Below are 26,284 nucleotides of genomic sequence, written 5' to 3' on the forward strand. Positions count from 1 at the left end.
TTACCTTATACTGGGGGATTCTCTGGCATCTGAAAGACCCAGGCCAATGCTCATGATTCCCAATTCCCCACTCTCTGAATTCCACTGGGGTGGATGGACTCTGGCCTTGCCCGTGCCCTTGAGAACCAGAGAGGAGTAGAGGGGGCCCCACACGAAACCCATTATCCTCAGCTCTACCAGGTGGCTCAGGAAATCCACAGGGCAGCCTTGGTAGGCTTCTGGGAAATTTAGTAAAGAGCAAGGCTGACTGGCACTCTGGAGGAATTGTAAGAAATTTGCTATTTGTGGCTTGGGTGTGGTGGCTCATGCCTGTAATTCCAGCACTTTGGAAGGCCAAGGCTGGAGGATTGCTTGAGGCCAGGAGTTCAAGACAAGCTTGGGCAACACAGCAAGACCCTGTCCCTAAACATAAATTAATAACATTTAAATAAAAACAAATTTTGTGTCTGGCTACAATGGCTCATGCCTGTAATCCCAGCACTTTGGGGGGCTGAGGTGAGATGATTGCTTGAGCTCAGGAGTTCAAGACCAGCCTGGGTAACATGGCGAAACCCTGTCTCTTCCAAAAATACAAAAATTAGCCAGGCATGGTGGCTTGTGCCTGTGGTCCCAGCTATTTGGGAGGCTGAGGTGGGAGGATGGCTTGGGCCAGGGAGGCAGAGGTTGCAGTGAGCCAAGATGGCACCACTGCATTCCAGCCTGGATCGTCGCTCTGTCAAGTGAGACCCCATCTCAAAAAAAAAAAAAAAAAAACACACACAGAAAAAGAAAACCAAATTGCTATTTTATTAACAGTTTTTGGTCTTTCTTTCTCTTTCTCTTTCTTCTCTTCTCTTCTCTCTCTTTTTCGTGGGGCTGCCCCAAAGGGCCTCACGAGCACCTGTGCACAACAGCCAGATGGCCTGATTCACACGGCACAATGGGGACACTTCCACAGCCTGTGGTCTCACGGCCCAGGCTCGGCTCGCCCAATACGTGTGGAGTCCTCCCGGGGACCACTGTTGATGATGGCGTTCACCAGGACCTGCAGAGAGTCCTCTCCTGTGAGCAGGTGAATGGTCTCGAAGGCATGCTTGGCGATGCGCAAGGTCACGAGTTTCTTGCAGTTGTTGCGGCCGTGCGTCATCATGGAGTGAGTGCGGCACTCCACAATGGGGTGCTGAGCTTTGCGGAAGCGTTTGGCGGCATACTACCCTGCACTGTGAGACAGGTGCTTGGCATACTTCTTCACTGCAATGTAATCCTGCAGGGAAATGTTATTGATCTGCATGCACATCATGGGTGCTCCACTTCCCAAAGAGCTTGATGTCTGGGCTCTCTGTCCCCGCAGGTGCTGTTGTCTCCCATTTGGTCCCTGAGGGCACAGCCTGAGCATCTCTATTGTTTGGCGTGGACCACGTGCCGCCCTGGCACAGACAGGAAACTAGATATTTCAATGATCGTTTTTAGGCTTCTTGAATTACATCAATAATAAATGTTTCCATTTGGGTCCCAGATAAGAAAGTGAGAGGAAGCAGATTCAAATGATATTTGCATGTAGAGTCCTTCCATAGGAAGCTACTGATTTCAGAAGGCCCCTGTTAAAATGGGCTTCCCTGATAATATGTGTTCGTCAGTCCAGTAAATTTCTGTTTGGTGACAGTATTGCATTGGCAAGCTTTGTTGTGGTGGTAGAGGTAGCTGTGTGACACACCTCAAACCCAGAGAGGAACCTTGGGAAATGGGGTTATTGGAGATCTCTTGTGACCTTTGGGGATTGGGGAGAAGTTCCCCTAGGACTTGTTTTGTGTGGGGTTTTGGGCTACAATTTCACAGACTCGATTGTTTGTTTGATTCCAACGGGTGTATTATTTCTGGTCAAATTAATTCCTGACTCCTGACTTTTCTTCTGAGTTTCCAACAAAAGGATTTTTTTTTTTAACAGAGTCTTGCTCAGTCACCCAGGCTGGGGTGCAGTGGCTCGATCTCATCTTACTTCAACCCCCGCCTCCCGGGTTCAAGTGATTCTCATGCCTCAGCCTCCAGAGTAGCTGGGACTACAGGCGCACCCACCATGCCTGGCTACTTTTTGTATTTTTAGTAGAGATGGGTTTCACCATTTGGCCAGGCTGGTCTGGAACTCTATCTCAAGTGATCCTCCTGCCTTAGCCTCCCAAACTGCTGGGATTACAGGCATGACCACAACTCCTGGCCTCAACAAGAGGGCTTTTTATAATGACAGGAGTATTACATAAACAGTGAATTGTGGCTATTGATGAATTGCAAGGCATAACTACCCCTAAGGGTTTAATGGCTCAAGACCATCTCTGGGGTTGAGGTTAAGCAATTCCTGGAAAATTCAAAGTTCTTATTCCCTATCCTGACATTTTAAAATCAGGAAAGAAGCCTCAAAATACATGAAAGATGGGAGTGAAAGAGACGAAGGTAAGTTTTGGTCTTGGGAATGGTGGAGTTTTGTGGACTGATTGCCTTCTCTATCAGTCAGAGTTTAGTTTCAGGAAACAGAAACCAACCTTGACTAATTTAAGCATACAAATTTATTAATATATTAGGTAGCTCACATAATCTCCAAGAGGGCCAAAAACCAGGTTTGTAGGTTATAGGGCTAGAAACAGTGCCCCAAATCAGGTCACAAGGCTGGTCCATGAAGACTCACTGCCTTGGGACACTGGATACAGCTACTAGGATCAGTGCCACCACTGCCTCTGAAAATGGGTGCAGCTGCTACTTCCCACACCAGCACAAAGTCCCATGCAGTTGGTTTCTTTATATTCCTGGCTTCTGACTCAAAATCTGGGCTGTGTACCTCTGATTGGTGGAACTTAAGTCATGTATTTGCCATAATAATGAGAAACACTGGGAAAGTAAATATTTGGCATTTTCAGTCTCTAGGGTGGAAGATGGGTCCTGCCTCATAAAATGAGGGCTTTCTCACTTTATTATATGAAAAGTAGACCAAAAATATTAAACAGTGTTCATTGCAGTGTATCCCTTGGTTGCCCCCAAGTCAATACATATCCTTCTTGCCATAAGAATTTAAAATGCTTTCACAAGTATGATCAGCATCTTCCATATCCTTCCAGTGTCTCATCCTTTAAATTAATTGGAATTTTGCTGCCTGGAGACCTATGCAGGCTATATAACCAATCCCAGATTTCCCTCTCTTCCTTCTTTCCTATTTTCCTTCATTTTCCTAAGGGTCTCTTGATGACAACTACTTCAGGGTATTGATTTTCTCATTAAACAGGGTTCTTAAAAATGCAAGCATCATGACTGGGCGTGGTGGCTCACACCTGTAATCCCAGCACTTTGGGAGGCCGAGGCGGGTGGATCACCTGAGGCCAGGTGTTCGAGACCAGCCTGACCAACACGGAGAAACCCCATCTCTACTAAAAACACAACGATTAGCTGGGCATGGTGGTGGGCACCTGTAATCCCAACTACTCAGGAGGCTGAGGCAGGAGAATTGCTCGAACCCAGGAGGCGGAGATTGCAGTGAGCCAAGATCGCACCAGTGCACTCCAGCCTGGGTGACAGAGAAAGACTCTGTCTCAAGAAAAAAAAAGGCAAGCATCAGAAACAAAATTTGGCTAATTTATTATTATTATTTATTATTATTTTTTTTAACAGAATCTTGCTCTGTCACCCAGGCTGGAGTGCAGTGACACGATCATGGCTCACTGTAGCCTCGACCTCCTGGGCCCAAGCGATCCTTCTACCTCAGCCTCTCAAGTAGCTGGGAACACAGGCATGCACCACCATGCCTGGCGAGTTTTTAAATGTTTTGTAGAGACCGAGTCTCCCTATGTTGCTCAGGCTGGTCTTGAACTCCTAGGTTCAAGTGATCCTCCCGCCTTGGCCCCCCAAAGTGCTGATATTATAGGCACAAGCCACTGCGCCCAGCCAAATTTGGCTAATTTAAGCAGAAAAGGAATTTACTGAAGGATATTGAATAGTTCATAAAATTTCCAGGAGGGATGACAAAACAAACTCATGCCAGTGTACAAGAACCATAGAGACTCCACTGCCACAGACACTGGGCATAGACTGTGTGGCTAACACACTGCCACCTTCTGCAAGCTAGGCTCAAGAATATTGCCATTAAAATCCCTGCCACACTACCCACACTTGTGGGCATGGAGTAAGCTCAGTCCTGGCTTTTTAAAATCAGTGTCCTGGTTGCAAGAGGGGCTGGAAAGTGATTGCTTGGCAGTTTTAACTTCTATAGTGGGAAGCAGGTTTGCTTAATAAGGTGAGGCATTCCCCACACAAAGGGAACTCACATATGGGATGACCAAAAACAAAACAAAACAAAAACAACAAACCTGTCTAACGTCCATCCATGTGAACCGCAAGATCCCTTCTCCCTCCCTAATACTTCCCTCAGTTACTGCCTGTACACTCAGAGGCCAGCCCCCCAATTCAGAGTTCCTGATTTGCAATACTCTAAGGATGGCCTGTGAAGGATGTCACTTAAGCTCATGTAGATGGCAGACTGGGAGGCATTTGATATTTGGAAAACAGTGCTGGGATGGAAGTCAGGGTATTATAGTTCTAAATGTATCACACATTAGCTGTGAGAATTTATACAATTTAGTTAAATTACTTGGGCCTCAGAAGTAATCCACAGAGAAGTCTTGTACACACATTAGGCTCTTAACACTTCCTGTTCTTACATGCTAGGCAAGGTTCTCAACGTGTACAACTTTTTTTTGAGACGGAATCTTGCCTTGTTGCCCAGGCTGGAGTGCAGTGGCACAATCTCAGCTCACTGCAACCTCCACCTCCTGGGTTGAAGTGATTCTCCTCCTTCAGCCTCTTGAGTAGCTGGGACCACAGGTGCATGCCACAACGACCAGCTAATTTTTGTGTTTTTAGTAGAGGCAGGGTTTCGCCATGTTGGCCAGGCTGCTCTCGAACTCCTGACCTCAAGAGATCCACCTGCCTCAGCCTCCCAAAGTGCTGGGATTACAGGCGTGAGCCACTGTGCCTAGCCTCAATATGTATAACTTAAACTACTAAACTGAGAAATGAGAAGTTATTTGCACCATTTTTAATACCTAAGGCATAAATACTACAGATTTTCATGAATTACAGGAATGCTCACTAAAGAAGTCATCTTTTTTGGAGATATGTGTGTTTCAGAATTAGCCAAAGAGGAAGGGTTTCAGGAGGTCCTATTAGGATATTTTTGCTTAGAGTCCTATGTTTAAACTTGTAGCACTGGTAATCTTTGAATTATCTCATCTCTTTCCATTTTATCTTTTTTATTGACTCTGTAATCATCAGTACCAACTTTGTCATAATTTATAAAGGACAGTGAGATTTGCCTATGCTTGAAAAGCTAAGCTCTAACAAGCATATAACAGTCTCTGGAAACCCTTTCTAAGTTACTCAGATCCTATAAATGAAATGAAAATTTACATATGCTGCTTTGAAGTATTCTGTCAAAAGCACAAAAGGGCAAGAAAGGGCAAAGGCAAGAAATTAAACTCTGAAGTATGAGTGTAGCTTGACCATGCAAAAACGGGATTCCTCTTCATGTTTAGTTTAGAAGGCGGGCTTGGAGAGGGGAAGGAAATGTGCAACAGCAAAGTACGGAGGGAATTACTACAGGAAAATAGTGAACCAGAGATAAAGAGCAAGCAGCAAAGTGATTAAATGAACTCTTAGTTACAAAATAATGAAAGAAAAGAACCGATAACAATTCTTTAAAGAATAAGACAATTTCATCTGATTCTTACTCAGATAAAGACAAGAGCTAGAATAAGAGGGCAACCCATCTTTCTGGGACCCCTCTCTCATCCAGACAGCTTTCTTCCTTTTGCTTATTAAACTTCTGCTCTAACCTAAAAAAAAAAAATTAAAAGAAAAAAAAGAAAGAAAGAAAGAAAAGAAAAAAAAAGGAGCTAGAATACGAACCATTTCCTTTAGTAAGGAAGGTCACCATATGCTGTGGCAGTGTGGGGAGGGAGGCGGCAGATCCCTTTTTGCCTTTCAGTTGAGGGGAGAGGGTGTTCCTATAGAATGCAGAAAGACTTGTTCCAGGCCAAAAGAGTTTATTCCTATTTTTCAGAATGGTTCAACATTAGGAAATCTCTGGATGGTATTTAGTAGATTTATAAGTTAAAGGAGAAAAATGTTTCTCAAAAAACTGTGGAAAGGAGGCTGGGCTCGGTGGCTCACACTTGTAATCCCAGCACTTTGGGAGGCTGAGGCAGGTGGATCACCTGAGATCAGGAGTTCAAGACCTGCCTGGTCAACATGGCGAAACCCTATCTCCACTAAAAATACAAAAAATAAGCCGGGTGTGGTGGCGGGTGCCTGTAATCCCAGCTACTCAGGAGGCTGGGGCAGGAGAATCACTTGAACCCAGGAGGTAGAGGTTGCAGTGAGCCGAGATCGTGCCACTGCACTCCAGCCTGGGCAACAGAGTGGGACTCATTTAAAAAAAAAATGTGGAAAGGTATGTGATATCCAATAGCCATTGCAGATTGAAAGATAAATATTTTTCTCTATTGCAGTCAGTTTAAGACTTACTGCCTCCATTCACTTATTTAAAAATATTTGAGGCTGAGCACAGTGGCTCATACCTGTAATCCCAGCACTTTGGGAGGCCGAGGAGGGCGGATCACGAGGTCAGGAGTTCGAGACCAGCCTGGACAACATGGTGAAACCCCGTCTCTACTAAAAATACAAAAAAATTAGCTGGTTGTGGTGGCGGGCACCTGTAATCGCAGCCACTTGGGAGGCTGAGGCAGGAGAATCGCTTGAACTCGGGAAGCGGAGGTTGCAGTGAGCCGAGATTGCACCACTGCCCTCCAGCCTGGGTGACAGCGTGAGACTCTGTCTCAAAAAAAAAAAAAAAAAAATTGAGAGCATATCATATTGCAGGCCTTGTTTCAGACTATGTAGAAGATGCAAAAACAAACTAAAATTGGTTTGTTCTCAAAAGGCTTGCAATTTCTAAAGATGGAAAACACATACACAGGTAGCTATAGTCAAAAGGAATATGTGAAAGTGTCAACGAACTGGTTTATAGTACTTTGTTTACATTGCTATAGTGTTGCTGGAAAAGAGACTCCAAGAGCCAGTCCTTGGGTCTAGCACAGGGAAGAATTGGAGAGGAGTCACAGAGCACAGTGAAGGAAGAAAGTTTATTAGAACTACTCTGTTAGAGAGTAGTAAGTCCTCAGAAAGCAGGAGGAACACACTGTCCTTGGGTAGTGTCTCTACTTAGAAGAAACTATAAGGAGCTATGATTAAACTTGGAATGTGCAGATATGCCCACTAAAGGTCAAGGCTATTGGTGCTATAATGACCATTAATCCTTCAAACTAAGCCTACTCATTAATGTTATCTTTGAGTGAAGTGGGCTGCACTCAGGACATCTGGACATTCTGCAGGCTTAGTGGGAGACGTCCTGCATGACCATAATTTTTTTTTTTTTTGAGACAGAGTCTCACTGTTGCTCAGGCTGGAATGCAGTGGCGCCATCTTGGCTCACTGCAACTGCCACCTCCCAGGTTCAAGTGATTTTCATGCCTCAGCCTCCTGAGTAGCTGGGATTACAGGCATGTGCCACCACAAACAGCTTTTTAAACTATTAATATTTTAGTAGAGACAGGGTTTTGCCATGTGAGCCAGGCTGGTCTCAAGCTCCTGGCCTCAAGCGATCCACATGCCTCAGCCACACAAAGGGCTAGGATTACAGGTGTGAATATTTTGTAATTATAATACTTATGGCTATTTTCAGACCATAAGTATTAACATTATAACTGCCTTGTGAGTGCCTAGCTACTCACTTTAAGATGGGGTCACTCTAGTCATGTTTTCTTTTTTGTGGGGTGGCGGGGACAGAGTCTTGCTCTGTCGCCCAGGCTGGAGTGTAGTGGTGCGATCTCGGCTCACTGCCACTTCAGCCTCCTGGATTCAAGTGATTCTTGTGTCTCAGCCTCCTGAGCAGCTAGGATCATAGGTGTGTTCCACCACACCTGAATGATTTTTTTGTATTTTAGTAGAGATGTGGATTTGCCATGTTGGCCAGGCTGGTCTTGAACTCCTGACCTCAAGTAATCCGCCTGTCTCAGCCTCCCAAAGTGCTGGGATTACAGGCGTCAGCTATTGTGCCCAGCCTCTAGTCACGTTTTATTAAACCAGAGGCCTGGTAAGCAGGGGTTCCTCTAACAACAGCACTTCTCACATTGCTATGAAATTATTTGTCCACTTGGCTATCTCCTTGATTAAATTGTGAACTTAGGGCAAAGATCATATCTTATTCATCTTTGTAACCTAGGAACCTAGACTAGTGGGCAGCCTATAGGAGGGGCTTAATAACTGAAACAAACAAATGGATGAATACATGAAGAAAATGGCTAAACAATTTAGAGGGCAAAGATCATGTCTGGCTGGGTGATGAGGCAAGATGAAGTAATTTAACTTGAACCTTAAACGATTTAATGGTAAGAGTCTGACAAAGGGTATGTGTACAGAAGGTAGGAAATAGGGAAAAGAAATACAGAGTTGGAAGAGAGCTTAAAAAGTCCGGTTTTAATATAATCTCCTGTTAAATGTAGGAATTTCATTTATAATGGTGCTGATGAGTCATTAAATACCTCATAAAATACCCTATTCAGTTTCTTAGTCTGGTTTGGACAATCTGACCTAGTTTTGATTCTTCCATAAATGAATTCATTTCAAAATATTTATTGAAGATCATTTCATAAAATCACTTTGATTTAGGAAGTTTATTTTTTTCTATGACAGGTACTTTTTCCAGCATTTGCTGCTTATATAATTTAACAAGATTAAATACCTAAGTTTTGATATTGACCACACCTGTTAAACTACATATACGATTTTTTTTTTTTTTTTTTTTTTTTTTTTTGAAACGGAGTCTCGCTCTGTCGCCCAGGCTGGAGTGCAGTGGCGCGATCTCGGTTCACTGCAAGCTCCGCCTCCCGGGGTTCACGCCATTCTCCTGCCTCAGCCTCCCGCGTAGCTGGGACTACAGGCGCCCGCCACCACGCCCGGCTAATTTTTTGTATTTTTTAGTAGAGACGGGGTTTCACTGTGTTAGCCAGGATGGTCTCGATCTCCTGACCTCGTGATCCGCCCGCCTCGGCCTCCCAAAGTGCTGGGATTACAGGCGTGAGCCACCGCGCCCGGCCCATATACGATTTTTTAAAAATTGTAGTAAATACACATAACATAAAATTTATCATCTTAATTCGTTATAAGTGTACAGTTCAGTGGCATTAAATACCTTCACATTGATGTGCTACCATCACTACCATCTATCTACAGAACTGTTTTTACACCTGAGATTTTTAATTTTTTTGAGATTTTTATTTATTTACTTTTTTAGAGATAAGTGCTCACATCTCACTATGTTGCCCAGGCCTGACTCAAACTCAGGCTTAAAAGGTCTCCCATCTCAGCCTGCTGAGTGGTTGGCACTACAGGTGAATGCCATTGTGCCTGGCTTACACTAACATTTTTAAACTTAAAAATACGAAATATTACTGTTCACAGAGAAATCAGATACATTTTTAATAATGCCATTTACATTCTAAATATGTTGACAAAATTCAGACCAGAACTTACAATTGGTGTATTAACTAAACTTTTGGGCTTGGTATTTAATAATGATTGTTTAAACCATTGGCCTCATAAGTCAAAAATCTAAGATCAGTGTAAAAATCATATGCATTTTTATCTTAAAGAGAAATAATTCGAAGTACTAAAAGTTCAATTTTACAAACCTAGAAAAGAGATTTCTGATAGCATAGAAAACCAGACATTCTCCCTTCACTGGCTAACTCCTATGGGAAGAAAAATAGGTGGTAAGATCACACTTTAGGCTGGCACGGTGGCTCATGCCTGTAATCCCAGCACTTTGGGAGGCCGAGGCGGGCGGATCACCTGAGGTTGGGAGTTCGAGACCAGCCTGACCAACAAGGAGAAATCCTGTCTCTACTAAAAATACAAAATTAGCCGGGCATGGTGGCACATGCCTGTAATCCCAGCTACTTGGGAGGCTGAGGGAGGAGACTCACTAGAACCTGGCAAGTGGAGGTTGCAGTGAGCCAAGATCGTGCCATTGCACTCCAGCCTGGGCAACAACAGCGAAACTCTATCAAAAAAATAAGTATAGCTTACTCCATCCTCATCACAGTAGTGCTTATACTCTTCCTGTGGGAGCCACCCTTCCCAGTAGCAATGGTTTCAGTTGAGGTGGTGGTTCTACATAAAAGAGCAATGTAAGAAGTAGCAGTATTTTCCCAATATCCTGCCAGAACTCAGCTAACTGAAAAGCAGCACAAGGCTAGAATCAGAACCCAGGGTTTTAGGATCCAAGCCCAGTTTTATTTCTAAGAGAAATATTTCTCTACAATTACAATCTTCTATAACCCTATAAAACAGCTTCTTCAGATTCTTCATCAGAACATTTCTATTTTTCAAATGCTGCCCCCTGCAGTTGATTCGATTTTGTAATGGATGGTTTTGAAGCTATTTCTGGAGCAAGTGTCGGAGCTTAGGAAACAGTTTTAATGCATTCTGTGTCGTCACTTCTATAACTTCTTCCACTGAGATCCCTTTCACCTGGGCAATATATTCTGCTGAAATAGAAATGTTCCAGGGCTCATTCCGTACCTGAAACAAGACAGCAGACACCATGTCAAACATGACACTGAAGGGAAGCAGATCCTTGGAGACTATAGATAAAACAGAAGAAAATGAGTTGGTAAAAACAACTGATGGGCTCCTTTTTTTTTTCTTTTTAGGTGGGGATGAGGGCTGGGAGGGAGGTGTGGCTGCAATGTTGATTGTAAATCTGTGCTGCTCCTGAAAAGAACCCTGGGGTATTTACAATTGAAGTCCCTAGCTCCTAGCACATGAAGCAGTCTGCAAACAGTGAACACCTGGTAACCTGCCTGACTAATGGATTAATTGTCCTTTGGTTTGTTGCTTAGGTGAATGCTTGTAAAAGGTCACTGCTCTGCTGCTTGGCCACCTACCTCACAGGCTACACGACAGTTTGATTCAAGAATTGCCAACATGTATTGGAAAGATGAAATAGATTATGTACTGGTATTTCACTGATTCTAAGATGCATTTCCTCTCCTATTTTAACATCTCTGAAATTGATACAGTATATTTCATTTAGATTCAGTGGCATTTCATAGTATAACTGGCAGTGTTTTTTCTTTCTTAACGGTCATAAAACAATGGTAAACAATGGTGCCTCTACAATCAGTAGCATTTAGATTTTATGAAATAAATTATTATTGTTACTATCAATAAGTATCTACTCAGGATGATAATGTTCAGAAGAATAACATTATTGTTAAAATTTTTAAAATGCACTTTGGTAATGTAGCCCAAAAAAATTAAAAATGGGCACAAAGATTTATGTTAATCATGTTGTTTATAATACAATCTAGATGACCAATAGCAAGTTAAATATGGTAAACTCACATACTGGAATATTATGCAGTTATTAAACATGATGAAGAAAAGTATGTTTATTAATATATACAGAGGTTCAGCCAGGTGCAGTGGCTTACACCTGTAATCTTAGCACTTAGGAAGGCCGAGGTGGGAGGATCACTTGAGCTTAGGAGTTTGAGACCAGCCTGGGCAACATAGTGAGACCTTGTCTCTATTAAAAAAAAAAATTAACAAAAAAACATATATACAGAGGTTTACCACCTAAAGATCAGTTATAAAATAATATGTCCAAGTTAATCCTGTTTTTATGAAATATATGTGCACTAAAAATACAAAAATCAGCCGGGCGTGGTGGCACAAGCCTGTAATCCCAGCTACTAGGGAGGCTGAGGCAGGAGAATTGCTTGAATCCAGAAGGCGGAAGTTGCAGTGAGCTGAGATTGCACCACTGCACTCCAGTCTGGGTGACAGAGCAAGACTCTATCTCAAAAACAAAACAAAAACAAAAACAAAAACAACTAGCCAGGCATGGTAGCACATGCCTGATGGAGAATCATCTGAACCCAGAAAGTCGAGGTTGCTGTGATCACGCCACTGCACTATAGCTTGGGTGACAGAGTAGACCCTGTCTCAAAAGAAAAAAAAGAAAATAAAGAAAATAAAAATAAAAATATAAACATTAATTGAACATCAGTTAGTAAAATTCACATTGCAATCACATATAATCATAGTTTCTGAATAAATGGATAATAATTGCTACTGTTCCCAAACCTCTAAATTTTGAGTGCCAATTCTCTGAATTTGGCAGGCATAGAGACACAGATCTGATGGGTAGTCAAAGGCACTTATTAAACTGCACATTGGGAGGTCACTGTAATAGGTACTGCCTAAAGCAAATAAAGCATATACTGTGGCTTACTTTCAGAAAATTATAATTTAAAATAGTAGCAATATGAAAGAGAGTGAAATTTAAAACATGATTCTTTGTGGCTTACAATAACAAAAAGAGATACTAACAGCAAAGATCACATAAATAAACCCATGACTATATCAATACTTGTATTGAAAGAAATAGAACTTCATTATAACATGCTAATTAAAAGAAGAAAAATGAACACTCATTGAGTACCTACTATATACCAGATACTGCTAGGTATGTTCATATACGTTACTTCATGTAATACTTACCATAATCTTTTCTTTTTTTTTTGAGATGGAGTTTTGCTCTTGTTGCCCAGACTGGGGTGCAATGGCGCGATCTCGGCTCACTGCAACCTCCACCACCCGGGTTCAAGCGATTCTCCTGCCTCAGCCTCCCGAGTAGCTGCGATTACAGGCACATGTGCCACCATGCCCAGCTAATTTTTTTGTATTTTTAGTAGAGACAGGGTTTCTCCATGTTGGTCAAGCTGGTCTCAAACTCCTGACCTCAGGTGATCTGTCCGCCTTGGCCTCCCAGAGTGCTGGGATTACAGGTGTGAGCCACCATGCCCAGCCCACCATAATCTTTTAATGTATTTATTATTTTACCCATATTTTATAAATGAAAAAGCAGTTTCAGAGAGATTAAGTAGCTTGCCCAAAGTCAGCTACTAGGTAGATAACAGGATTTGAATTTGTCTTTCTGACTGCAGACACTATGCTTTTTACTACACTGGTCTGACTCCTATTATTACATACATTAGGACATGCTTCATTATCAAATAATATTCTCTGGAGCGCAACAGCTATATTTAGAAAGACCTGAAATAAAGTTAATATAAGCCCTCAATCTGGCAGTATATGAGGATTCCACTGTATTTACACTATAATGAGAAATACAGCTAAATTGAAAAGAACTCAAATGAAAGATACAATCTAAATAATATAGAAATTAGAAAACCATTTACCTGTTTTTCTGGTCCTAGTGCAGGTGAATCTGTTTCTAAGCATATAGAAGTTAAAGGCAATTGTTTCACAAGTTTCTGCTTCTTAAAGAAAAGAGAAAGCAGCTAAGTTTAAAACATGAGAAATAAAGATAAAGAGCATTAAATTGACATACTAATAATGCATTTTATTCTGCAATAACTTAACATTTATGCTTTAGGCTGGGCGCGGTGGCTCACGCCTGTAATCCCAGCACTTTGGGAGGCCGAGGCGGGTGGATCATGAGGTCAGGAGTTCAAGACCAGCCTGACCAACATGGTGAAACCCCGTCTCTGCTAAAAATACAAAAATTGCCAGGCACGGTGGCTCATGCTTGTAATCCCAGCACTTTGGGAGGCCGAGGCAGGCAGAACATAAGGTCAGGAGTTCAAGACTAGCCTGGCCAACATGGTGAAACCCCATCTCTACTGAAAATACAAAAATTAGCCAGGCATGGTGGCAGGCACCTGTAATCCCAGCTACTCAGGAGGCTGAGGAAGAAGAATCACTTGAACCCGGGAAGTGGAGGTTGCAGTGAGCCGAGATCATGCCACTGTACTCCAGACTGGGCAGCAGAGCAAGACTCCATCTCAAAAAAATAAAAAAGTAATAATAATAAAATAAAAATACAAATATAAAAATTAGCCAGGCAAGGTTGCAGTAAGCTGAGATCACGCCACTGCACTCCAGACTGGGCAGCAGAGCAAGACTCCGTCTCAAAAAAATAAAAAAGTAATAATAATAAAATAAAAATACAAATTAAAAATTAGCCAGGCAAGGTTGCTGTGAGCTGAGATCATGCCACTGCACTCCAGACTAGGCAACAGAGTGAGACTCCATCTCAAAAAAATTAAAAAATAATAATAAAATAAAAATACAAATACAAAAATTAGCCAGGCAAGATTGCAGTGAGCCGAGATCACGCCACTGTACTCCAGACTGGGCAACAGAGCGAGACTCCGCCTCGAAAAAAAAATTATTTTTTACTATTCAACTGATAGGCCAGTTGTGGTAGCTCACGCCTGTAATCCCAGTACTTTGGGAGGCTGAGGTGGGTGGGTCACTTGAGACCAGGAGTTCAAGACCAGCCTGGGCAACATGATAAAACCCCATCTCTACTGAGAATACAAAAATTAAGCCAGGGGTGGTGGCTCATACCTGTCCAGCACTTTGGGAGGCCAAGGCAGGCTGATCACTTGAGGTTGGGAGTTCGAGACCAGCCTGGCCAACATGGTGAAACCCCGTCTCTACTAAAAATACAAAAATTAGCTGGGTGTAGTGGTGGCCGCCTGTAATCCCAGCTACTCAGGAGGCTGAGGCAGAATCACTTGAACCCAGGAGGCAGAGGTTGCAGTGAGCTGAGATCGTGCCACTGCACTCCAGCCTAGCCACAGAGTGGGAAAAAAAAATACAAAAATTAGCCAGGCATTGTGGTACACGCCTGTAATCCCAGCTACTCGGAAGGCTGAGGCAGGAGAATCGCTTGGACCTGGGAGGCGGAGATTGCAGTGAGACAAGATCACATCACTGCACCCCAGCCTGGGCGACAGAGTGAGACTCTGCTTCAAAAAAAACAATTCAATTGATAAATGCTAACTGGATGTTCTCATAATTCCACTACTAAAAGTTATGTTAAAATATAAACACTAATTCCTAAAAATTATCCAAAGCTTCTAGGGAAACCAAAGAATAGTAACCATAGCAAAAATGAGGTATACCCAGCAAGCAGAAATCCAAACATCTGGTATCATGTGCTGACATTGACAAGGAAGTGATTTCTGTTGTTTCTCCACCCTCATCACATTCAGTGTTTCTTTCTAACATCCACTTTAAGGCACTCAAAGCTTTATGTTTATAAATCTAAGGGTTTTGTTTGTTTTTGAGACACAGTCTGGCTCTGTCACTCATGTTGGAGTGGAGTGGCACGTACTTGGCTCACTGGACCCTCCATCTCCTGGGCTGAAGACATCCTCCCACCTCAGCCTCCCAAGTAGTTGGGACTATAGGAAGACACCACCACACTCAGCTAATTTTTTTTTTTTTTTTTTTTTTTTTTGAGACAGAGTCTCGCTCTGTCGCCCAGGCTGGAGTGCAGTGGCGCGATCTCGGCTCACTGCAAGCTCCGCCTCCCGGGTTCACGCCATTCTCCTGCCTCAGCCTCCCAAGTAGCTGGGACTACAGGCACCCACCACCATGCCCGGCTAATTTTTCGTATTTTTAGTAGAGACGGGGTTTCACCATGTTAGCCAGGATGGTCTTGATCTCCTGACCACGTCGTGATCCACCAGCCTCGGCCTCCCAAAGTGCTGGGATTACATGCGTGAGCCACCACACCCTGCCTTGACTCGGCTAATTTTTATATGTTTTGTAGAGACAGGGTTTCGCCATATTGCCTAGGCTGTTCTCAAATTCTTGAGCTCAAGTGATCCGCAAGCCTTGGCCTCCCAAAGTGCTGAGGTTACAGATATGAGCCACCGTGCCTGGCCCAAATCTAAGGTTCTTATGCAATTTAAATTTTTTTTTTAATTAATTAATGTATTTATTTTTGAGATGGAGTCTCTGTCGCCCAGGCTGGAGTGCAGGAGCACAATCTCAGCTCACTGCAACATCTGCCTCTTGGGTTCAAGTGATTCTCCTGCCTCAGCCTCCTGAGTAGCTGGGATTATAGGCATGCGCCACCGCACCCAGCTAATTTTTGTATTTTTAGTAGAGAAGGGGTCTCACCATGTTGGCCAGGCTGGTTTTGAACTCCTAACCTCAGGTGAACTGCCTGCTTTGACCTCCGAAAGTGCTGGGATTACAGGTGTGAGCCACAGTGCCTAGCCCAATTTAAATTTTAGATTGGGTTGTGGATGGTTTTCTTTTTTCTTTTTTTGAGACACAGTCTCGCTCTGTCACCCAGGCTGGAGTGCAGTGGCACGATCTCGGCTCACTGCAGGCTTCGCCCCCCGGGTTCACACCATTCTCCTGCCTCAGCCTCCCGAGTAGCTGGGACTACAGGCGCCCACCACCATGCCCAGCTAATTTTTTGTATTTTTAGTAGTGACGGGGCTTCACCATGTTAGCCAGGATGGTCTCAATCTCCTGACCTCGTGATCTGCCCACCTCGGCCTCCCAAAGTGCTGGGATTACAGGCATGAGCCACTGCGCCCGGCCTAGTTTTTAATTTGTAAAGCTATAATTCACATAACCATAATATTCACTCTTTAAAAGTACACAATCCAGTGTTTTTTGCTATATTCACAAAATTGTACAATCATCACCATTATCTAGTTTTGGAATATTTTCATCACTCCAAAAAGAAATCCCATACCCATTAGCTGTCACTCCCTATTATCCTTCCCCTCAAAATTCTGGAAACCACTAATCTATATTGTGTTTATAGATCTGCCTCACCTGGACATTTCACATGAATGGAATAATACAAGATGTGGTTTTTCGTCTGGTCGCTTTCTCTTAGTATAATGTTTTCAAGGTTCATCCATGCTGTAGCATGACTCAGTACTTCATTTCTTTTCATGACTTTATTCCTCTTCATTCCTTTTTATGACTTTATATTCCATTATATGGATATAGCACATTTTATTTATCCATTCATCAGCTGACGGACATCTAGGTTGTTTCTACTTTTTGGCTATTATGAATAATGCTGCTATAAACATTTATGTACAAGTTTTTGTGTGGACATATGTTTTAATCTCTTTTGGGTATCTACCTAGGGGTGGAATTGCTGGGTCACATGGTAATTTTATTAAGTTTCTAAGGAACTCCAAACTTAGTGGTATGAAGTTGTATCTCTCACTGTACCTTCGATTTCTATTTCCATAATGGCTAATGAGGTTGAGCGTCTGTTTATGAGCTTATTGGACATTTGCATGTTTTCTTTAGAGAAATATCTAATTTAAATAATTTGCACATATTTTAATCAGGTTATTTGTCTTTTTATTGAGTTGTAATGGTGCTTTATATATTCTGGATACTAGACCCTTATCAGATACATGGCTTGAAAATATTTTTTATCTTTCTATGGGTTGTATTTTCACTTTTTTGATAATGTGCTTTGAATTATAAAAGTCTTAAATTTTTTATTGTGAACATTTTAAATTTGGATTATGTCCAATAAATTTGTTTTTTTCTTTGGTTGCTTATGATTTTAATGACCTATCTAAGAAGCCACAGCCTAATCAAGGAGTCACACAAATTAAGGCCTGTTTTCCTCTAAGAATTTTTAGTTTTTTTTTTTTTTGAGATGGAGTTTCACCCTTGTTGACCAGGCTGGAGTGCAATGGCTTGATCTTGGCTCACTGCAACCTCCACCTCCTAGTTCAAGCAATTCTCCTGCCTCACCCTCCCAAGTAGCTGGGATTACAAACACATGCCACCATGCCCGGCTAATTTTTGTATTTTTAGTAGAGACGGGGTTTCACCATGTTGGCCAGGCTGGTTTCGAACTCCTGGCCTTAGGTGATCTACCCGCTTCAGCCTTCCAAAGTGCTGGGATTACAAGCGTGAGCCCCTGCGCCCGGCTTATTTTGGTTTTATATTTAAGTCTTTGATCAATTTCTGAGTTCATTTTTATATATATGTGAGGTAGAGACCTAAGATTAATTTTTGTAATGTAACTAGAATAGTATCACAAGTATGGAAGAAAAGCTCATGTTTTAAATTTTATTTCATAAGTATTAGATGAGTTTCAATGAAAAAACTTACCTGTCCACTTCTTATGATAGCAGGGGGAATTGAGAAGAAGTACCCAGCTCTTACTCCTTCCATGGCTACAGATGGCCGACCATCAAATGCATGCAGCAGTACCTTCTCAGCACCTTTCAAAAATGAAAGATAAGGCAGTATTCCATTTTATGTCCCATCAATCAAATTAAATAACAGAAGTCTGAAATTTTAAGTAAATGTTGGTCACTAGGATATAAACAAGAGGTTCTATAACTTCTAAAGGGCGGATAAATGTACGGTGTTCAAAGAGTGGAATAAAAATATAGTAAATTTTAGGCCAGGCACAGTGGCTCACACTTGTAATCCCAGAACTTTGGGAGGCCAAGGCAGGCGGATCACTTGAGCCCAGGAGTTCGAAACCAGCCTGGCCAACATGGTGAAACCCCATCTCTACAAAAAATACAAAATTTAGCTGGGCATGGTGGTGCAGGCCTGTAGTCCCAGCTACTCGGGAAGCTAAGGTGGGAGGATCACCTGAGTCTGAGACGTCAAGGCTGCAGTGAGCTGTGATCGCACCACTGCACTCTAGGCTGGGCATCGGAGTGAGACTCTGTCTCAAAAAATAAACTAATAAAAACATATGGGCCGGGCGCAGTGGCTCACGTCTGTAATCCCAGCACTTTGGGAGGCCGAGGTGGGCGATCACCTGAGGTCAGGAGTTCAAGACAAGCCTGTGGTGAAACCCCATCTCTACTAAACATACAAAAAAATTAGCTGGGTGTAGTGGCGGGCACCTGTAATCCCAGCTACTTGGGAGGCTGAGGCAGGAGGGTCACTTGAACCCGGGAGGCATAGGTTGCAGTGAGCCAAGATTGTGCCACTGTACTCCAGCCTGGGCGACACAGCAAGACTCCATCTCAAAAAAAATAAAAATAAAAATAAATAAATAAATATATATATATATATATGTATATATGTGTATATATGTGTATATATATGTATATATGTGTATATATGTGTATATGTGTATATATGTATATATATGTGTATATGTGTACATATGTGTATATATATGTGTATATATATATGAGAGAGAGAGAGAATAAATTCTAAATCTTCGGAATAAAATTGAAATATTCAATAATGTTGGCCAGGCACAGTGGCTCATGTCTGTAATCCCAGCACTTTGGGAGGCTGAGGTGGGAGGATCTCTTGAGCGAGCTCAGGAGTTTGAGACCAGCCTGGGCAACATGGTGAAACCCAGTTTCTACTAAAAATACACACAAAAGAATTAGCAGGGTGTGGTGGTGTGTGCCCATAGTCCCAGCTACTTGTGGGGCTGAAGTGGGAGGATCTCTTGAGCCCAGGAGGTGGAGGTTGCAGTGAGCAGAGATCGCCCCACTGCAATCCAGCCTGGGCAACAGTGTCAGACCCAGTCTCAAAAAAAAAAAAAAAAAAAAAGAGAGAGAAATATTCAATTTTAAAGACGAATATAAATTTTCTGCACCATCAGACCTTTTCTAGAAGTCTGTGAGCTAATTGTTTCTAACAGGAGGTTTTTAAGCAGTCAAATGGATTATCTTAACAAAAATTCTAGTGAAAGAAGAAATGGGGAACTAAGTGACACAAACTCAATAGTCAGAGTGGGCTTCATAAAACTATCCCCAGTTATTAAAGGGTAGCTGCTCAGCCTGCATAAAAATCATGCTTTCAGTGACTTCAGAACTATTCATCACTGATTTCTAGTTGCAGGCAATTTCATTTACTTTATTATTTGAGAGTTTTTTCAAATGGTATGAATGACTATTAGACGGTTCTGAACATAAGTGAGTTATGAAACCAACTTAGTTTAGTTTCATAAGCACAACCAATGAGTGCTTATATGTGTGTGTGTGTGTATGTAGCACACACACTTACATATCTATACATACATACACATATGTGGATTGCTTGTTAAACTTTTGTTAGCTTTCTTTATGTAAATATGAGTCTCAAAATAAACTATATTTCTTACTGTGGATGGCACCTTTAAAATGTTGAAAAACGATGCCATAAGATGTAATTTTACTTTAGGAACAACTGGCAAAGAAGAGAGTGTGTATGTATAATGGCCAAAATCTACATTTCTGCATTTCTGTAAATTCTGCATTTCTGAAGTAGCAGCTATAAAACATAAAAAAAACAGTGACGCAATATGATTGCTGTGTGATTGCCCTTCTTTTTTTAACCTTTTCCCCATTAATCAGCTGATTGAGCTGATTAAGAAACTGCAGCTGCTGGCCAGGCACAGTGGCTCACGCCTGTAATCCCAGCACTTTGGGAGGCCGAGGCGTGTGGATCACCTGAGGTCAGGAGTTCAAGACCAGCCTGGCCAACATTGTGAAACCCCGTCTCTACTAAAAATACAAAAATTAGCTGGGTGTGGTGGCACGCGCCTGTAATGCTAGCTACTTGGGATGCTGAAGCAGAAGAATAGCTTGAACCCAGGAGGTGGAGGTTGCAGTGAGCCAAGATTGCACCACTGCACTCCAGCCTGGGCAATAGAGTGAGACTGTGTCTCAAAAAATAAAATAGGCTGGGCACGGTGGCTCATCCTATAATCTCAGCACTTTGGCAGGCTGAGGCGGGCGGATCACTTGAGGTCAGGAGTTCGAGACCAGCCTGGCCAACATGGCAAAACCCCAGCTCTACTAAAAATATAAAAATTAGCTGGATGTGATAGTGGGTGCCTGTAATCTCAGCTACATGGGAGGCTGAGGCAGGAGAACTGCTTGAACCCAGAAGGCACAGGTTGCAGTGAGCCAAGATTGCGCCACTGCATTCCAGCCTGGGCGACAGAGTGAGACTCTGTCTCAAAAAATAAATAAATAAATAAAAGAAACTGGAGCTGCTAATTTTGTTTCGTTTTGTTTTTTATGAAGCTGCTAATTTTTAAATTAAGGGACATAAATTATTGTATTCAACTTTTCATTTACTCTATCTGGGCCTGGGAAATATCATAATTACACTGAAAACCTTGTAAACAATAGCCTGACCTGCAACATCATCTTAGATGATTTGTGCCCCCTTTCTTGCCCCTGCCCTTCAAGAAATCAGATTAAAACATGGCTTGCTTTATGAGAACATAAACTGGAATTGTCAAACTTGAACATTAGGACTATTTTTCTCAGGAAACGAAATACCTTGCTCTTGTAAAAGGTTGATGGTAGGTCTTCCAGCAGAGCGTGAGTGCACATTTCTGTTTAACGATAACAACATTTCTTTTAAATACCATTCTGAAAGTATTGTTTTTGATCTATTAAAGTAGTTCAGAGAAAAATAAATGTAGAGTTCCATTTCAGGAGAACTCTGATCATTATTATTTAATTTGCTCTACAGCTATTAACATAGGAAAATAATTAACCTACACAGGCAAATTTAGTCTTTTGGCTAACTGGATCTGTCTGATTAGGACTTGTCTTTGCTCTTCCTTCTGTTCACCAGTGCCAGCAAATCTGGGGGAGAAATCTAGTCCAACCTAGAGCAGAAAAATAAAAGATATTACATATTTAGGTTTAAGGAACCTCAAAAGAGATCTTTGGATTGATGCTATCCAATAGAAATATATAATGTGAGGCACAAAAGCAAGCCACATAAAAATATTAATTCTAGTAGCCACATTAAAAATATTCACAAAAACAGGTGAAATTAATCTTAATAATATACTTTAACCCAATATATCCCAAATATTATTATTTTAAACATGTAGCCAATATAAAATATTGAGTTATTTTATATTCCTTTTTTTTTGTTTGTTTTGTTGAGACGGAGTGTGGCTCTGTCGCCCAGGATGGAGTGCAGTGGCGTGATCTCGGCTCACTGCAACCTCTGCCTCCTGGGTTCAGGCGATTCTCTTGCCTCAGCTTCCTGAGTAGCTGGGATTACAGGTGCCTGCTACCACGCCCGGCTAATTTTTGTGTTTTTAGTAGAGACAAGGTTTTACCATGTTGGTCAGGCTGGTCTCAAATTCCTGACCTCAAGTGATCAGCCCGCCTTGGCCTCCCAAGGTGCTGGGATTACAGGTGTGAACCACTGTGCCCAGCCTTTTTTTTTTTTCTTTTTGGTACTAAAACTTTGAAATACACAGTGTATTTTACACTTACAGCACATCTCAATTCAGAGCAGTCACATTTCAAATGCTCAGAAGCCGTTAAGTGGCCACTATATTGGACGGCACAGACTATAGATGACTCCTCCTGGGACTATTTTGGCATGCATTCTATATATTCTGAATTTAAGTACTATTCTTATCTTTGGTCTCTAATTAAAAATGGAATTTATTACCAAGTAATAAAAATATTTCACAATTGGCTGGGCACGATTGCTCAAGCCTGTAATCCCAGCACTTTGGGAGGCGAAGGTGGGTGGATTACTTGAGGCCAGGTGTCCAAGACCAGCCTGGCCAACATGGTGAAACCCCGTCTCTACTAAAAATACAAAAAAATTAGCTGGGTTGGTGGTGCATGCCTGTAATCCCAGCTAGTAGGGAGGCTGAGGCAGGAGAACCACTTGAACCTGGGAGGCAGAGATTACAGTGAGCTGAGATTGCGCCACTGCACTCCAGCTGGGATTGTACCACTGTACTCCAGCCTAGGTGACAGAGCAAGGTTCTGTCTCAAAAAAAAAAAAAAAAAAAAAAATTCACAATTATAAATTATTTAAATAAAAAAGTTCTTTAATTACAAACTCTAGCCCATTTAAAGTGTGTTTCTAAATTACTTATGAAGAATTATAGATACTATATTAACTCACCAGAGCAAGGACCCATATTTAAGCATAAGAAAAAAAAAGCAAAGTATTTAGAAATGCTATTATTTTTCTCCAATTAAGGTAGGCCTATGGTAAGGCTTTTGATTGTTTCATCCCCAAGCTTTCTTGCTTATTAAAGAAGTATCAACGAATTATTATTTGGCTAAGTGGGGTGAACATAATTATACAAGTCAGTTATAATCACCAATACTGAACTAAAGATTATTTTCATGTATCATATAGAAGTCTGAATTAGAAGTCGTTTGATCAGCTAGTGGGTGTTTACCTCTCCAATTGCCAACAACCGATCCTTATAATTCTCAATAATGGGTAAAGCTACATCCAAATCCTGGGAGAAAAAAAGTAAAATTGTTAAAATGGAAGAAAGGAACTGCTATTTCACAAGCTCCTATTATGTGTTAGGTGTTATGCCATCCTGGTGCTTTACATACATTTAATCCATTTAAGCAGTCAAAGAACTACCAATAGTAATCCTTCTAAAATGGTGAGTACCTCTACCTGTAAGTTGGAGTAGAAACATATCCCATACCCATTTGGGTTACAAGAATATGACTTTTTATGAAGAGCACCACTTAAACATGGCCTTCTGTTTAGGAGGTATTTCCTGACATTTAGGAGGCATTTGGACATTCTGAAATCACTAAGAAAAAGAGAGGCAAACCACCAGGGAGTCATCTCTGCATGTGAGCTTTGCGATTGCATTGTTGGGTTCTCCCCTTAGAATTTGTCTGGTTGGTGAGTTTATAATGATAATCCCATACTTCCTTTGCACTGTTTTCACTGATTTCATTTGTCTTTATAGCCCTGCTTTGACTACTTGTTCTAGATGCCCAGCAATATAAACAATGAGTATCTCATATATGCTTGTTAAATATTGAAGTAGCTGTGTACCATTAGTTTCAATGATACTACCTTTTCCACTGAGGAGAATTTGCCCTGTAGGGTTCCCTTCTTAGGCAGGGAAAATAAATATAAGGAAAATTGCTTCTAGATACCTTTTAGACTACATTGCAAATTTTAGTTTCAGGATATATAAATTGCCAAGTATTTCTCCTGAGGATAATCAGAACAAGAGAGAATTAAGAAAAGGAAGGTAAAGCAGATGATAGAGGAACAGGAGTAGATTTTACAACTATGAGAGAGAGAGAACAAAGATGAAGGAGGGTAAGTTAAGGCCTTGAAATATATTCTAGTAGACTTGAAATATATTCTAGTAGACTGGAAGAAGAATTAACATTGTCATGAAAAATGATGGGTATATGACCCTAGATGTCAGAAAAGCTATTTGACAACAAGCTGAGTAGGTTAAACAGTTCCAGGCAAAGCTTTTTCCATATCACACATCCAAACTACTCTATGTCTCTGAGATCTCAGAGGGACTGGAGAAGTAGGAGAAATCACCCAGGAAATGTCTAACACTTAGAAAGCCTGAGTCACAGAAATTACACAGTTGGAGGAAGATCAGATGAAGAAAAAACCATGCCTCTTGGAATATGTATTACCTATGAAAAAGCAAAACAGATTTACAGTGAGACTATTCAAACTCCTAATAAAACAGATCTGGAAGCTTTCAGCAAGTCAAGAATGATAAATATACATTAATAGTAGAATATAATTCATATTACTTATTTAATATGTACAAATTTATTTGTGTGTGTGGTCTTTGTCATTTTATTTTAGTAGATGTAAACATATTTATAAGGCTATTTATAGGTCTATTTCTGCCCTCAGTTCTATCCCCACTCCCTTCATAAGGTCTCAAGTTCCTTAACAGCTAATGGTTCTATTATACTTTTGTGTTTTTGTTTTTTTTTTAAAGATAGGGTCTCAGTTTGTGACCCAGGCTGGAGTGTGCAGTGGTGCGATCATAGCTCACTGCAGCCTTGAACTCCTGGGCTCAAGTGATTCTCCCACCTCAGCCTCTCGAGCAGCTGGGACTATAGGCACGTGCCACCATGCCTGGCTAACATTTTAAATTTTTGCATATGTTGCCTAGGCTGGTCTCCAACTTCTGGCCTCAAGCAATCTTCCCACCTCAGCCTCCCAAAGTGATGGGATTACAGGAGTCAGCCATGGCACCCCACCCTATTACGGTTTTTGTAAAAAAAAAAAAAAGATTACCTACCCCTATACCTTATGATTGGGCATAATACTACTATATAATTATTCATTATTTACAAATGAGGAAATTCAGACTTGGCAAAGGTAAGTAATGTGCCACAGATCACAGAAGTCAGTAGGCCAGGTCCCTCTGACTTCAAAGCTCATGCATGCTGTTTCCACCATGCTGCTGAAAGAAGAAAGGAAGAAGGGACAAAAAAGGGAATGAATGAAAGAAGGAAGGAGGGCAAAAGGGATCAAAGGAGGAGAAGAGATTTATTCAGAATGATTTTAAATAATTACAATAGATTTTTGTATTATAGAAAATGTTTAGTCTTCAGAACCTTTAGAACAGGTGTCAAGTGTTTAACAGAAATTAGTAAAGTGAAACAAGTAGAAACAGTAGCTAACTGGAGAGCAAACACCCTGCATGCAGGGGCAGCAGAATGCCGCCAGTGAATTGTATTAGGCGCCACTGCACTCCAGCCTGGGTGACAGAGCAAGATTCTATCTCAAAAAAAAAAAAAAAAGAAGTACCTATCATACTATTGGCATATTAATTACTTTGGTAAGTTAACCAGTCCAATCAATTCTATATTAATGCCAAACATATGCCAAATCCACCCATTTCTCTACCTCCAATGCTAGTACGCTGGTCCCATCCAGCATCATTTGTTCATCACAGTTCATTGTGGTTTATCCCCAGTGCCTAAACTGTGCCTGGTAATAATATTTATTGAATGAATTAATTAATTCAGGAATATGTTAAAAGGTTTGTGTGATACTAGGTAATTCATCTTATAAAACAAGTTAATTTGATGAATACTTACTACATACCTACCTTTGTACCACATATTTTAGAAGCCTGTAAAGGTGCAATGAGGCATACTTCCTGTTTTAAAGGGGTTTATAATCTAATCAGCAGGAGAAAACTAAACTGTAGTATGGACTACAAGTGCAACTGGAATAAAATAGGGCTAACTCTGCTCATCTCTAGTCTATTCCAGAGTATTATCACAACATTTGATAAGTTCATATCTGCTTTGATAATCAAGAATTACCTATTGGCTGGGTGTGGTGGCTCACACCTGTAATCCCAGCACTTTGGGAGGCCAAGGCGGGTGGATCACTTGAGGCCAGGAGTTTGAGACCAGCCTGGCCAACATGGCAAAACCCCATCTCTACTAAAAATACAAAAAATGAGCCGGGTATAGTGGTGCGTGCCTGTAATCCCAGCTACTCAGGAGGCTGAGGCATGAGAATCACTTGAACCACGGAGGCGGAGGCTACAGTGAGCCGAGATGGCGCCACTGCACTGCAGCCTGGGTGACAGAGCAAGATTCTA

The 26,284-nt window shown here is 41.5% G+C and overlaps 1 protein-coding gene and 1 pseudogene across 5 annotated transcripts in view; both read right to left on the reverse strand.

Moving 5' to 3' along the window:
- Window positions 1-9,287, reverse strand: LOC101145366 (small ribosomal subunit protein uS7-like; annotated as a pseudogene).
- TATDN3 (TatD DNase domain containing 3) overlaps window positions 8,529-26,284 on the reverse strand; it is a 25,439-nt gene continuing 7,683 nt past the window's right edge. The window contains exons 5-10 of one of the 5 annotated variants that reach the window (XM_019030412.4): window positions 23,105-23,167; window positions 21,438-21,547; window positions 21,213-21,268; window positions 18,070-18,182; window positions 13,344-13,421; window positions 10,345-10,656 (exon numbers count right to left, since the gene is read on the reverse strand). In XM_019030412.4, coding sequence (XP_018885957.1) covers window positions 10,513-10,656; window positions 13,344-13,421; window positions 18,070-18,182; window positions 21,213-21,268; window positions 21,438-21,547; window positions 23,105-23,167 — 564 coding nt within the window. In that variant the 3' untranslated portion in view covers window positions 10,345-10,512. Of the gene's footprint in view, window positions 10,657-13,343; window positions 13,446-18,069; window positions 18,183-21,212; window positions 21,269-21,437; window positions 21,548-23,104; window positions 23,168-26,284 lie in introns of all 5 variants that reach the window. The other 4 variants (XM_019030410.4, XM_019030408.4, XM_019030413.4 and 1 more) reach the window with 4 other exon arrangements.

This window comes from Gorilla gorilla, chromosome 1 (assembly GCF_029281585.2).
Source record: "Gorilla gorilla gorilla isolate KB3781 chromosome 1, NHGRI_mGorGor1-v2.1_pri, whole genome shotgun sequence".
Classification (NCBI taxonomy): Eukaryota; Metazoa; Chordata; class Mammalia; order Primates; family Hominidae; genus Gorilla; species Gorilla gorilla.